The sequence below is a fragment of the Rissa tridactyla genome, chromosome 1 (assembly GCF_028500815.1).
Source record: "Rissa tridactyla isolate bRisTri1 chromosome 1, bRisTri1.patW.cur.20221130, whole genome shotgun sequence".
Lineage (NCBI taxonomy): Eukaryota > Metazoa > Chordata > Aves > Charadriiformes > Laridae > Rissa > Rissa tridactyla.
Window position 1 is genome coordinate 69736744 of NC_071466.1, and position 12410 is coordinate 69749153.

General features: G+C 46.5%; 1 protein-coding gene across 2 annotated transcripts in view; it reads left to right on the forward strand.

Annotated features, from left to right (window-relative positions):
• EDAR (ectodysplasin A receptor) overlaps positions 1–12410 on the forward strand; it is a 72195-nt gene that overhangs the window by 36068 nt on the left and 23717 nt on the right. For both annotated transcript variants that reach the window (XM_054187737.1, XM_054187744.1), the window contains exons 2-4: positions 10062–10130; positions 10853–10975; positions 12111–12292. In XM_054187737.1, coding sequence (XP_054043712.1) covers positions 10080–10130; positions 10853–10975; positions 12111–12292 — 356 coding nt within the window. In that variant the 5' untranslated portion in view covers positions 10062–10079. The remainder of the gene's footprint in view (positions 1–10061; positions 10131–10852; positions 10976–12110; positions 12293–12410) is intronic.

Here is a 12410-nt window from a genome sequence, read left to right on the forward strand (position 1 = left end):
GAGGTTGGGTTCACGGTTACAGCCATAATTTGGCATGTCCAAAGACTTTTATCAAACAGCAGCTTTAGATGAATATAAACTTTAAAAATGCACACAATTAAATGTCTAGATGGAAGAAATCAAGACCATAAGCCCATGATGTTCGCCATTGCTTCAATTCTCTTCTGTTGTTGTCCCCATCACATCACCTCCGTGTCAGGACAGGGTAATGCATCTGAAACCACATTTTCTTGTGCTTGTGTCGCTGGAATGGGATGAGGCAATAAATGTGCATACGGATAATAAAAATATCTTTTTCTGCTCACAGCATAGTCGGGTTGTAGCACCATAAAAGGCATCTGAATCAGCTAAATGACCAGTTAATGGAGGGGGGGGGAGAAGAAATATAAAGCCAATGTGAAATTTAGTATATTCGAAGAGAGCATGTAAGTTAGGCTTAGCAGTACTCAAGGCAGAAGCAGGCAGGACCCCTCCCCAGGTGACTGGGGGAGGTGGTCATGAACACCCTCGTAGTGCACGTGGGAAAAGCAGCGTCTCACACTGCACAAGCAGAAGGAGTATAGCTTCCTTTCTGTATATATATTGTCCTAACACCCTATAGCCTTGCCTTCCAGGGCATTAGTTTGCCAGGCTCAACTCCCCTCTTTGCCTATGCCTTCTGGGGTGCTTGCTGTCAGGTCAGCAGGTGGCAAAGCCTGACCCTCAGACATTGAGGGGTGGCCAGCAGCATGTGCAATGCTTTCCAGTTACCCCAGTTCCCAGGCCACAGGCATCCAGGCTGAGATGCCAGCAGGACCTATGGGAGGCAGCCTCACACCTGCCCTGAGGTGGCCATCCTGGCAGGACACTTGCTCAGCTACCTGCAGCCCCGTGAGGTAGTGCCAAGCCCTTGGCTGGTAGTACCCTAATCCTGAATATATTCTCCGCTCCCCATCTACATTTGGAGTCAATAGCTCCAGGCATTTTGTTAGTGGTTTTTGCACAAGAAATGTGCCTATGTCTCCTGTAAAATCATAGAAGAAATAGAGGCTTCCTTTAGGTGTGCAATACAATATGACCTCGGTAGGTAATACCAGGCTCCTAAGTTATCCTTGACAGGAAGCTTTAATTCCTAAATAGAGCAGGTACCATGGGCTGTCTGGACTTCAATAAAGCATTTGACACTGATACACATGAGGAACACGGGATAGATAAGTCCAACAGGTAAAACATGAGCAAGCAGAGAGCTATGGTCATGTCAGAAGAGCAATTACTGAACTGAAGGCTCCTGCCTGGTCTCTCAAAACCAGTCTTACTTAAGCGTTCTGGGCTGCAAATTGCAATCAGAATTGGCTGAGCGCACCAAACTGGAAAACAACATCTCTGCTGAAATGGCCAGGGCGCAGTCACAAGGTGCTACTTCATGGGAAGCAGGTCAAGAGATTGCTCACAGAAGGTTACATCTTGCACAGCACTGCTGGTGGTAGTGTCTCAAGGTTCTCATGATGCGCGCAATGGTGGTGGTGGTGGGAGAATAGGCATGGAGAGAGAAGTGATGTTTTTTATTAGACCAGCCAATAGACCTAGAAGAAGTGAACATCGCTCGGCCTTGCCTCTTCAGCAGGCGCAAAAAGCAGCAGTGAAAGCCATGCTATCTGCAAGGCAGAAGCAGTCACTCTTGGATCAATCTTGCTATGCTAATCAATCCCGCCACATGAGAGAAAAAGGTGGTTAACACCTGTGGAGTGTGGGGGGGTGTTAACTGGGAGCAAAGTGACAGGCTGTTAGCTCCTGCAGAGGGGGAAAAAGGAGGGGGGGCAGGAAAAAAAAAAAAAAAGGTCATTAGCACCTGCGTTATATTTTTAAATACATTATTACATTTCTGGTATTTTGTAATTAACCCGAGTTAATTGTGAGCTCTTGGCTTGCACATTTCCAGCCCAGAGGATAACCAGTTTTTAAAACTAGTTTGCTCCTTTGAAAGGCTCGGCTTGACATAGCCTCGTAACAGGTTTATCAGATAAGGTACCACTAGGCTTAATGCACTCCTTAATTAGGAATATAAACACCTTCATTAAAAAAAAAAAAAAAAGAGGGCCTCAGAGAAATTATGAAGAGATTTTATGATTATCGACTCGAAAGAGAAAGTATTCCAACAGAGAAAGCCATTTCTGCCTCCTTCCCTAGGAGCGGAGGCAACCTACTTACTAATTGTAACCCCACGCGGCACGTTGAGCACAGAGATCTCCCTCCACAGGGACACGATCTGCGATTCGGGAGATACAGGCTGAACAGAGATGTGAGGCACAGTCAGGCCCTCTAGGGGCACGTGGGTCTAAATAGACGTGTTTGCGTACACGTGCGTGCCTGTAAACACGCAATTTCTATAGGCGCGTCCATATAGCGGACTGTGACTTCAGCTGCTGTTGGCCAAGGTGGTGGCTGTTCCTCCTCCCGCCTGTACGCGTGGTGGTTGGCACCAGTAGCAGCCCCAGCAGGTCGCAGCTCGCAGCTACCCACAGATATGGAGGATTTGGTTGCTCAGGCATGTTTCTCCGCCTGCCGTTGGACCGGGAGCTGCGTTTTGGCCTCTCTACGCCCCATCCCCTCGCTGTCCCCCCGGGGGGACCCACGCCCATGAGATGGGTGGGTGGATGGCCGTACGTGGTGGGGGTGCTCCCATGTGCCACCCCGCATCCCCCTGCTTGGGGCACAGGGGCCATCAAGCCCGTGCCATGCCTCCCCGGCCACCTCTCCCCTTGAGCATCCCCCGGCACGGCGCCCACTCGCTGTGTGGCCCCCGTTCCCGGCGGAGAACTTCCCCTCCCTGTCCTCCCTCTTCCCGCTTTTCCCAACAATGGTGGCCCCGGCAGCTCGGGATGTAGTTTTGAATTTAAATGCGGCCAGCCTTTAGTTTACAAAAATAATAAATTCCCTTCAAACAGAGTTATGCAAAAAGTAGAATAATAAAAAAACCTAATGTTTGTTGGCAGCGTATGTATCCCTTTGTCTGCATGACAGAGGCCTGTTGACAAACAAGAGGCTTTTTCTGGGACTCTAAAATCAAGTACCAAAGCATACATGGCCACCACCTAACACTGACAAACACCGATTTCATTACGTTTGCCAGACACGGTGAAACTGCTGCACTGTTGCTTCATGCACTTGTAGAGGGAAAGAAAGTTCACGGCCTGGACACTCCCAATGACATCCCCCCCACGCAGCGACCTGCTCAGGGGAGGTTCACCCCCCGTGAAGGTACCACCATGCTCTGCCGCAGCCCCCTCCCACAGCCCCCCAGCTGCTGCTACTCTGCCTGTAAGATGCAGTATTTCAGATGGTGGGGGTTTTTTATGTAAACCGTGGAAAAACCAGAACTGTGTGTTGACCTCTCTAACAATTTTCTGGCTTTTAGCTAAGAAATGCAAATGTGCTGCAGAGCTAAGAGCAGGCAGTATTTATTGATGGTCACCATGGGATTTCTATTCTGTTTACAATTTCAGTAAATTCTGGTGATGGTCGCTGTAGGATTTTCAATTTCTTCCTGTAAAGTATTTCTAAATTTCTCCACCTCTGTCCTGTCCGTCAACTCTTAGTGTATTAAAAAGATGCCAGTCTTTGCACACTGCTAAAAATCCTCTGTTTCTCAAGTACTGTGAGATTTGAAGGTACTCGGCAGCTCACAGGATCAGACCCTGAGAAACGGAAGCAAAGTGTGAGCTCAAATCCTTATCAATCTTAATAATGCAAGCCAAGACCCAGACTGTTCTTATTAGGTTATCTGTCATCTAGAAAGCATAAAGCTCGGTAAAAAGGAAAAGATGTTAGAAAAACATCATCGTTGCTTTGGTGGTTTGTGTTTTCCTAATAAGCTTTTAATTTTCTGCTCTGAATGGAAAGTAATACTTCTCTGAGGAACTAAGGAGAGCTTCTGAATCTAAAATGAGTTGTTTTCGTACTAGCAATTTCACCTCTCCCCTGGAAGCAAAATTCCGAAGCCAAATTTCTTCTCCCTCAGGTAGGGGCAGATGGGGAAACTTCTTAGGAAGCGGTGGTGGAGAAAGCACAGAGTTGATGTGGCACTGGGACGAGCCAGTAGACGGTGAACGACTGTACTGTTGCTCGTTAACTTAGAATTATTAGGCTGGGGAGCCTAACGTACGATTTTTCATGGTGAGGTAAGATCCATCTTCCAATGATTTCCATGGAAAACTGGGGTGCCCTCCGGCAGCTGCGAGCTGGCAGCGGGGTGAGCTCACCTGGGCAGGGGAGCAGGATCTCTGCGGGGGCGAGCACGGCGCAGCCACGATGTGCCTCCAGCAGCTCTGCTCCCACCACCACCATTGCCAGCTTTTCTTAAAATAAAAGCCTGAGCCCTCCCCCTAAAACAAACAAGTAAGCAAGCAAACCAGTAGGAATAATATGTCAGTTGTAGCACTTCCCGGCAGACATTAGGAGGGGTTTGAAAATAACAGGGAAGTCTTCTTCCTGTAAATCACCTTAGAAAAATTTTATTTTCGGAGAGATGGAAAGCAAACCTCTCCCACTGAGGAAAATCCTTATGGGGACCAGCCAAAAGAGTCAAGATTTTTTTTCCCCATTACAAATAGAAGTTTTCTGATTTTTTTTTTTTTTAATTGCGTGTCAGAACAAATCCCAGATTTATTTATTTATTTATTTTTAATTATAAAAAACAAAAGAGATCATGTGACTTAGCCTAAGGGTCAGGGCAGCCTTTTGACTGGGGGAGGTACAAGTCCCTGCTCACATTTTTGCCCTGATGAGTACTTTCTTGTTTGTATGAAGCAGCACCAACTGCAGCAGCCTCCATAGAAGGAGGTCATGAGTGCCTTTTCCCCACAGCATCACTCACCCACCAAAATATCAGCCTTTCTAGCGGGAACGTCACCGAAGCGGATGCCTTGCAATGGCAGGTTGCGGGATCAACGACTTACCATTTTCCTCCCCAAAAAGCCACCCCATATTCACTCCCTGCTCATCTCCCTGAGTGGCTTGGGTTGCTGGGGCGGCAGGGAGGGAAGTTTGCCTGTGGGAGGGGGAGCCTGTGGTGGGGATGGAGACCGCCATGCTCCTCTGGCAGCCCTGGTCTGATGGGGTTAGGTTTTGGAGGGATGCTGCTGGCAGATGAGGCCAACATCATCCTAGAGGAGGATGAATTGGGGCCATGCGGGTAGTAAGGGGGCCAGAGGACAGCTGGATGCTTTTTTCCTGCATCGTAGCCTTTTTTTTTTTTTTTTTTTCCCCCTGAAAACCTTTTCAGAAAGCTGATGGCCTGTCTACACGTGAGCCAATGCCAACCCGTGTCTTTATGTAAGGTGAGAAAGCAGGTTCCAAGACTACGGACTTCCAGATGAAGCTTCTGGATAGGAGAGTCTTTAAGAGACAGACAGCTCTTCATTAGGCTTGACTGCCCCATGTCCTCAGTGTATGGTGCCCCCGTTAACAAATTACGGAATCTTTTATGTCCTCTCTTGTCAACGCAGTTCCCACTGGAAAAAATCTTGTTTCTGTGCCCAAGCAATGAATTACTTTTCTGATGGAGTTGCCAGATCACAGAGGCAGTTTAAGTTTTAAATGTAGCTTGAGCTGTTCTCATTTCCTTTTGATGTTTGAGGTAAAAGGAAGAAGAGAGTTGTATCATTTTAACGCTTTTTACATCTCTCTCCAAGGTAATTCTTAAGGTATTTGCAAGGTCAAAGTGATAAAAAACAGATATGGGAAACAGTGTAGTTTGCGTCGTCCTACAAATGTAATATTGTTCTGTGCAATATTTTTTCACAGCAATACAAACTGTAACCAAGGCTACAAAATAGTTTTCTTCGTCATCCCTGTGTTTCCATTTGCTTATAGTTCTCTAAGCTTATTCTCCCCCCGAGCTTGTGCTGCCATCATTGTCATTCAGTGATGGGCTCAGGGAACCCTCTTTCCTCCTGAAAGAAAAACTCAGACCACATCTTTTTTCATGAGGCCAGAGCCAGACAGAACTCTGAAACCTGTGTCGCCCTGCAGCAAGGATTATATGCTTATTGCAGCTGGGAAGGATTTAGCAGCATCAGGAGCACACAGACAACATCTACTGAGCCCATGCAAAAAACTGTGATAATCCGTGGAAAAGGTGGTTCTTGAGGTTCCTCTCATAAGCCCGGGAACTCGAGGCAAGCGCTGGATTTGTTGGTGGCACCTGTGAAGTACGTAGGACCTGCCCACGTTTATTTATGTGGAACCTTTTGTCTCGCATTCTGCTGTCCATCCCGGCTGTTGTTGCTAGTGGTGGAGATCTCGGATGTGGACTCGTGATCGAGACCGGTTTGCCAGCTATTCAGGAATTACATGTGTAACCGCAGATCTGCTAACCAAACTGCTGCCTAGTAAATGCCAGAAGATAAATGCTTATAGAAATATCAAAATGGTGAAGTTGTCTGACACGGTGGTTGTGCCTTTCCCTCTTGCAAAGACAAGGTTTGTGTCCTTGAAGTATATCTGCATCAGTGATGAAATTAAGGAAATGCAGAGACACCAAGAAAAAACCCCTCTCTACAACATTAAGAAGCATGTATTTCTGTACTTCAATTCCAGTATTTGTTTTCCTCCTTTTTTCAACTTTTTTTTAAAACCAAGAAGTCTATGATAGGAAATTATCTTTTGCACTGTGCTAATACTGAAGCCACAGAATTAAAGTAATCCACCAAAAGCTGTGAGCTTTAGCTTAGACCACCAGCTAGGGTAACCTCATTGTTCGCACGTTCCCTACATTTACTTCCCTACATTTACTCCATTTACACATGGATACTTACAGTATCATGGCAGTACTACCTTATCATCTGAGTAAATTATCGAACTCAAAGGCTGACGACTGCGAATGATGCTTTTTCTCCTTTGGACAGCGTGAACTAAGGACTTGCTGCCTGGGGATCAATTTATTTATTTATTTGTTTGTATCTGCCAGTTCTTGGTAAGAAGCTGCAAAGACTATATAGAAAGGCCTTTCGACTGGGAGGAGAAATATTTGATTAATAGGGTCCCAGGCGTCTCTTTTCCTATTCCCCCAGGCCAAATTTGTGCCTCGCAGTCTACAGGAGAGAAGCTGAGACAACAAGTCTCTCACATTTCTTGCTGCGGTTGCCACTGGGAAAACAGTCTTCCTTTTCCTGTCAGCTTGTGTGTGTGCTCTTAACAGCTATTAACGAATATGCCCCGAAAGGCAAATATGGCTGTAATTAGCAACCCCCTCTAGTCATGACGAGGCTTGCTGCGTGTTGCACACCTGATCCACAAAGACACGGGTCTGTGTTCTACACCTCCTCTCCGGAGACACCCACACGGCCTAAGCAGAATCACGAGTCGGGATCTGTGGAGGGCTCTGCGGACGAGCTGCCGGAGATCCCAAATAGCACAGGAGCCGTCGCGTGGTCCTGGCAAAAATCCACCCACTCGCTCCTTCCCACTTACCGTTGCCTGCCATCCCGCAGGAGAGAGTCATTTGCACAGCAGAATACGAAGGAAAGGTGCAGCGTCTGTTAGCTCATTAAGAACTAATTGCTTTTAATGATTAAGGGCCGTAATAACTGGTCACTCTTTTTCCTGCTTCTTGGCAGACACAGGCTCACTGCCCAAGCTTTGCACGTCTTCACAAATGTCAGCTGGAGAAAAAAGCGATCTTAGCTCTAGAAGATCCCTTGTTGTGTGGATGGGATTAATGCATGACAGATAATATGCGGGTGCGGGTGCAAATTAACATGCCTGAAAATCGACAGCAAGCCCGAGAGCATCCTGGCACGTCTTGGTAAATACCGTCGGGTATCGTCCCAGCTGAGGAGCTACCTGTGGCCCTCCTGCCAGAAACCTCCTGCATCTGCCTTCCCCCAATCCTGCGTTGTAAAAATAAACATTTTGGTTTTTTAACTACAAAGGAGGTTAAAAAAAACCAAAACCAACAGAAAATAACACTGCCAGTTTATGGCAGTGTACTTGAATAGGGGGATGACTAATTAAATTTAACATTTTGGTATTCCAAATTGGGGAAAAAGCCTCCCCTAGAGTTCCAATCTGGCCATATTCAGCACTTTGAACTGGATTTTTCCAGTTAAAAAAGTACTTCCCATATGCTTGACATATTGCTGCGTATAATGATGGAATGCAGGGGGGAAAAAAATCTATGTTTACATACAGAACATACCCTCACGTGCATATTTATATTGAGAGACAGAAAAATATTTTGTGTATGTACGTATAACTTGACACTTTCAACATTTTATGTAAATAAGTGCCAAATGGATGGAGAAGATTGTATTGTACATTAGTGGGCCACACTTCTTCATTTCCATTTTTCAAATCTGGCTATGATTGCATACAAGTACCTCAAACAGCAAACATCTGGGTGGCTTGGAAGCAACTGAAGCATGTTTTTACTGTAAGACGTATTCTTACTGTAAAGTTACAGATTCAAGCTTTACCAAGTGAAAGCTTTGGTCCTGAGCAGGCTCAGGCCCAATTTATAATAAATACGATGATTTTGCGGTGTCAGTGGTGACACAGTCTTAATAATATTCATATTTAAAGTCTAACAAGCTCTTTTGTAATTAGCATTCAGTTTAAGAGACACATGTGTTAAGACTATATATCCTTGGAACTTTTCCAAGCAACTGCACTGTCATAGCCAAAGCCTTTGTCCAACTTAAATGTTTGACAGTTTATACAATTGCATGACTATTTTCCATCTCTCACCTCCAGATTTAGGACACACTATCTCTGATTCTCTTTTGTTTTTAGGTTTCAAAGTGCAATTTCCTGCAGAAACAAATATACTCATAATTCAGGTTGTCCACCCACCCACCCACCCAGTTACCTGTCTCAGCTAGCCCAATTGCTGGAAGGAACGTATAAAGCAAGTTCATAGCTTGATGCTGGAGTGATATAATCTTTGCTTAATCTACTTAGTGCTTAAAATACTAGAGCGCTGCTCTCATGTAGGTTGTACGCTCGAACGTGGCACAAAGCAGTGATTGTGCTCTTCTGGGAGACTAAAAGCCTAGCGGTGTCTGAGACCTGGAAAATTTAAAAGAGTAGTTTACATCTGCTAGGACCAAAGTGTTGCAACTGTATCTCAAACATTTGCAATTTGAGGCTGTAAAATCCCTAGGGCATATTATGTGCTACAACAATAGCATTAAATATGTTGTATCATGCTAACAAAACAAATTGTGCTTCCTTTTCCTGCCTCATTTTTCTCCTTAGAAAGAAATGCAGTACATGAATATGTAACATTAGGCCTTATTCAAAACTATTCATTTGAAGAAATTAAATAAATTAGCACGTGTGTTTATAGCAGAGATTGATTGCAGCCTTTCTTTTCCTTTCTTTTCCCCAACCATTGTAATAGCACTTCAAATACAAAGTTTGGCTTCTTCCTTGAGCTTTACCTCTTAAACCTGCAGTTTGCTTATTGAGAACAAAAAGCAGCCAACATTTCCGACGGAAGGCAGCTCTGGGCTTTCTCAGTGGTGGATCCTCAAGAGCCGGCGAGGAAGGTGCAGCCCCGACGTGCCAGCTGCCCAGGCTGCTTGCCATCGGTTCGCTCCCTGGCTCTGCTTTTGGCCGCTCCAGCTAGATCTTTCCTAGACCAATCTGATCTAGCAGGGTCAGGCACTAAGCGGTGCGGATACAAGCCAGGCTACTGATCCCCATCCCCCTTTCATGCAGCAGTCGAGACCTTTCTCCGTGGGAGCCCTTGGTTCCTCCACGGGAAGATTTCTCAGCAAGCCAAGAAGTGCCGGGGCTCAGAATGGATTCCTCATCTTTGTCAGATTTTTATAAAGGCTGCAGGACCGGGCTCCCTCATGCCATCGGTCTTCTTGAAGAGAGGAATGAGGTGTGCAGTAAGGATGTGTAGTGTGTGCGTGTGTGTTGGTGCACGTGCGCATCTCCCCCTCTCTTTGTTTAGACCTCCGGGCATCGCTCCCCTGTAACCTTTGTTCTGCTTATGAGCCCTTCAGTTCTTATTTTGGCAACACACGCAAATATTTGCTCGTTTTCATAAACAGTCACCAATTCTATCTTTTCAGGTAAAATATCAAGAGAGCATGGCTCACCTGGGGGAACGTAAATGGACTCACGTGTTTCCTTTTCTGGTGGTAAGCATTTATGCGCGTATAGATCTCTCCAGCATGCAAAGATAACTGGGTTCTCCTTGGGTCTTTGCAAACACCTCTGAATTGCCATGGTCCAGCTACAGACAACTTAGGGACTGAACCCCGATGCAGTGATCGGTTTCCATTCAATGAAACACCTGGGCATGTGCTGCTTAGACTGAGGCTGCTGGGGAGGAGGAGGGGGACCCGGGATGGGGCAGAGACAGGAGGCGCTGGAAGAGATCATTTGCCTGGGTGTCACATGGAACACAGCCTTACCATGGTTGAGTCCTGATGCAGCTCATTGTCTCAGGTTGTTATAATTGTCGCTTGCAGTCACAGTTAGAGCTGGGAGGAGTGAGGGTGAGGGTGAAGGTGAAGGTGAAAACTCAGGCGTTTGCTGCACAGGAGAGCATGAGAACAAATAGGTCAGGAATCACGGCCTGCAATACTTTGAGGAGCTGTAGCTGTGCACAAGCATCAGTGCTCTGAGAAACTCTTAGGAGGACCAGGTTGCTGAAAACCATTCCTGCCTCCATCCCACATAGTGGCACCGCTTCTGTTTCTGAGCTTTAGGGGTGTTTCCCCCCGCGATGCTGTCCCCATCACCTTCTGAGCCACAGCAGCTGGGCGAGGCTCAGAAGGGGGGACAGGCACAGGGGGGGGAGGCGCGGGGGACAAAGGCGGTGGAAGTGACAGTGCTCTGGGATGCTCTCTGGTGACAGGTCTCCCTGGTGTACTCCGCCAGCGCCGAATACTCCAACTGCGGCGAGAACGAATACTACAACCAGACCACCGGCATGTGCCACGACTGTCCCAAGTGCGAGCCGGGCGAAGAGCCTTACATGGTAATTCCAGCTTCCTCTGGGGGGACACATATCGAGCACCGAATGCAAAAAAAAACCCAAAAAACAAACGCTTTGCTACGCGGAGGTAATATATGGATAAGAGAGAAACTGGGGAAGGGCAGAGATGCTTAAGCTCACGCCTGCGAGTGTGCCGTGGGAGCCAGGCACCGCGTTGTGCGCGCACCGGTACGCCATGTCCTGGGTACACGTGTGCGCTGTACGCCATGCCTGTTAAAAGTGATATTGTCAAAGTCGTAAGGTAAAAGTTTCACTGACGGTCTCTGCCGGCCCGTTCTCATCTCAATAGTTATTTAAAAATCTGACGCTGCCGTTACAGCATGGTGTGATAAATTGGTTAGTCTGGTGTGCTCGCTGGCCCCCCACACCGAGAATTTAATTTTGCTCTCCCACTAAGACATTTTGGCACTGGAGGAACTTGGATGCTTCTGCAACATTTTAAATTACAGTTCCTAAGTAACCATTTGATTTACAGCAGATAATTGTTGCTTATTAAAAAATGAATTACTGAAATCCTGTTTGGTTTTAATGGGATAAACATCCTATTGCAAGAATTTCACGCAGTTGGTAGTCCTGAACAAGTACATTTGAATAATAACCAGTTGGTTTTAGTTTTATTTAATCTAAACGTAATGTTCAGCTGGGACATGTGAGTTCAGGGGTTACGAAATCTCGTACAAACACTGCCTTTTGTGATGTTCCCTCTGGCCTCTTCAAGCATGAACGCAAGATCGCTGATTTCCCTGCTGCAGCTGTGTTTCCCCTGTATTTTTCTTCTCTATTTTTCAATTTTCAGTTCACTTTCTATCTAAGCAGCAGCCAAAATTCACTTCCATGACTTGCTGGAAGGTGATATAAATAGCTAGGGGGGGGGGCCACTTTCAAGGATTATGGTGCTCTGGTTCCCCTTTTTGCTCTCCAGGACACAGCATGTTGGGTCCTTGTATCCCTCCATGGCCTTTTTAGGACAGACAGACACTAAGGGACCAAACAACAAACTCTTTTCCCTTGTTAGGACGTTGTGCTGCAAAGCCAACGGGCCAGAGTATGGCTATTCCCTTTCGCTAGAAGCCGGTGGGTAGCGCAAGCCTGCTTTTCAGTGACTGTGTTGTTGCAGACATGTGGATACGGCACCAAAGATGAGGACTACGGCTGCATCCCCTGCCCTTCGGAGAAGTTTTCCAGAGGAGGTTACCAGATATGCAGGCGGCACAAAGACTGCGAGGGTTTTTTTCGAGCAACAGTCTTGACACCCGGCGATCAGGAGAACGATGCAGAGTGTGGTCCTTGTCTCCCGGGGTAAGGGTTTAACCATGGACCTTTGCTCTAGCCAAGGCACCGCAAAATACTTTTTTAATGTCAAAATCTCTGGCAGCCTCTTTGTGTCCTAGCTGACTGTGAATTATGCTTTTCAGTC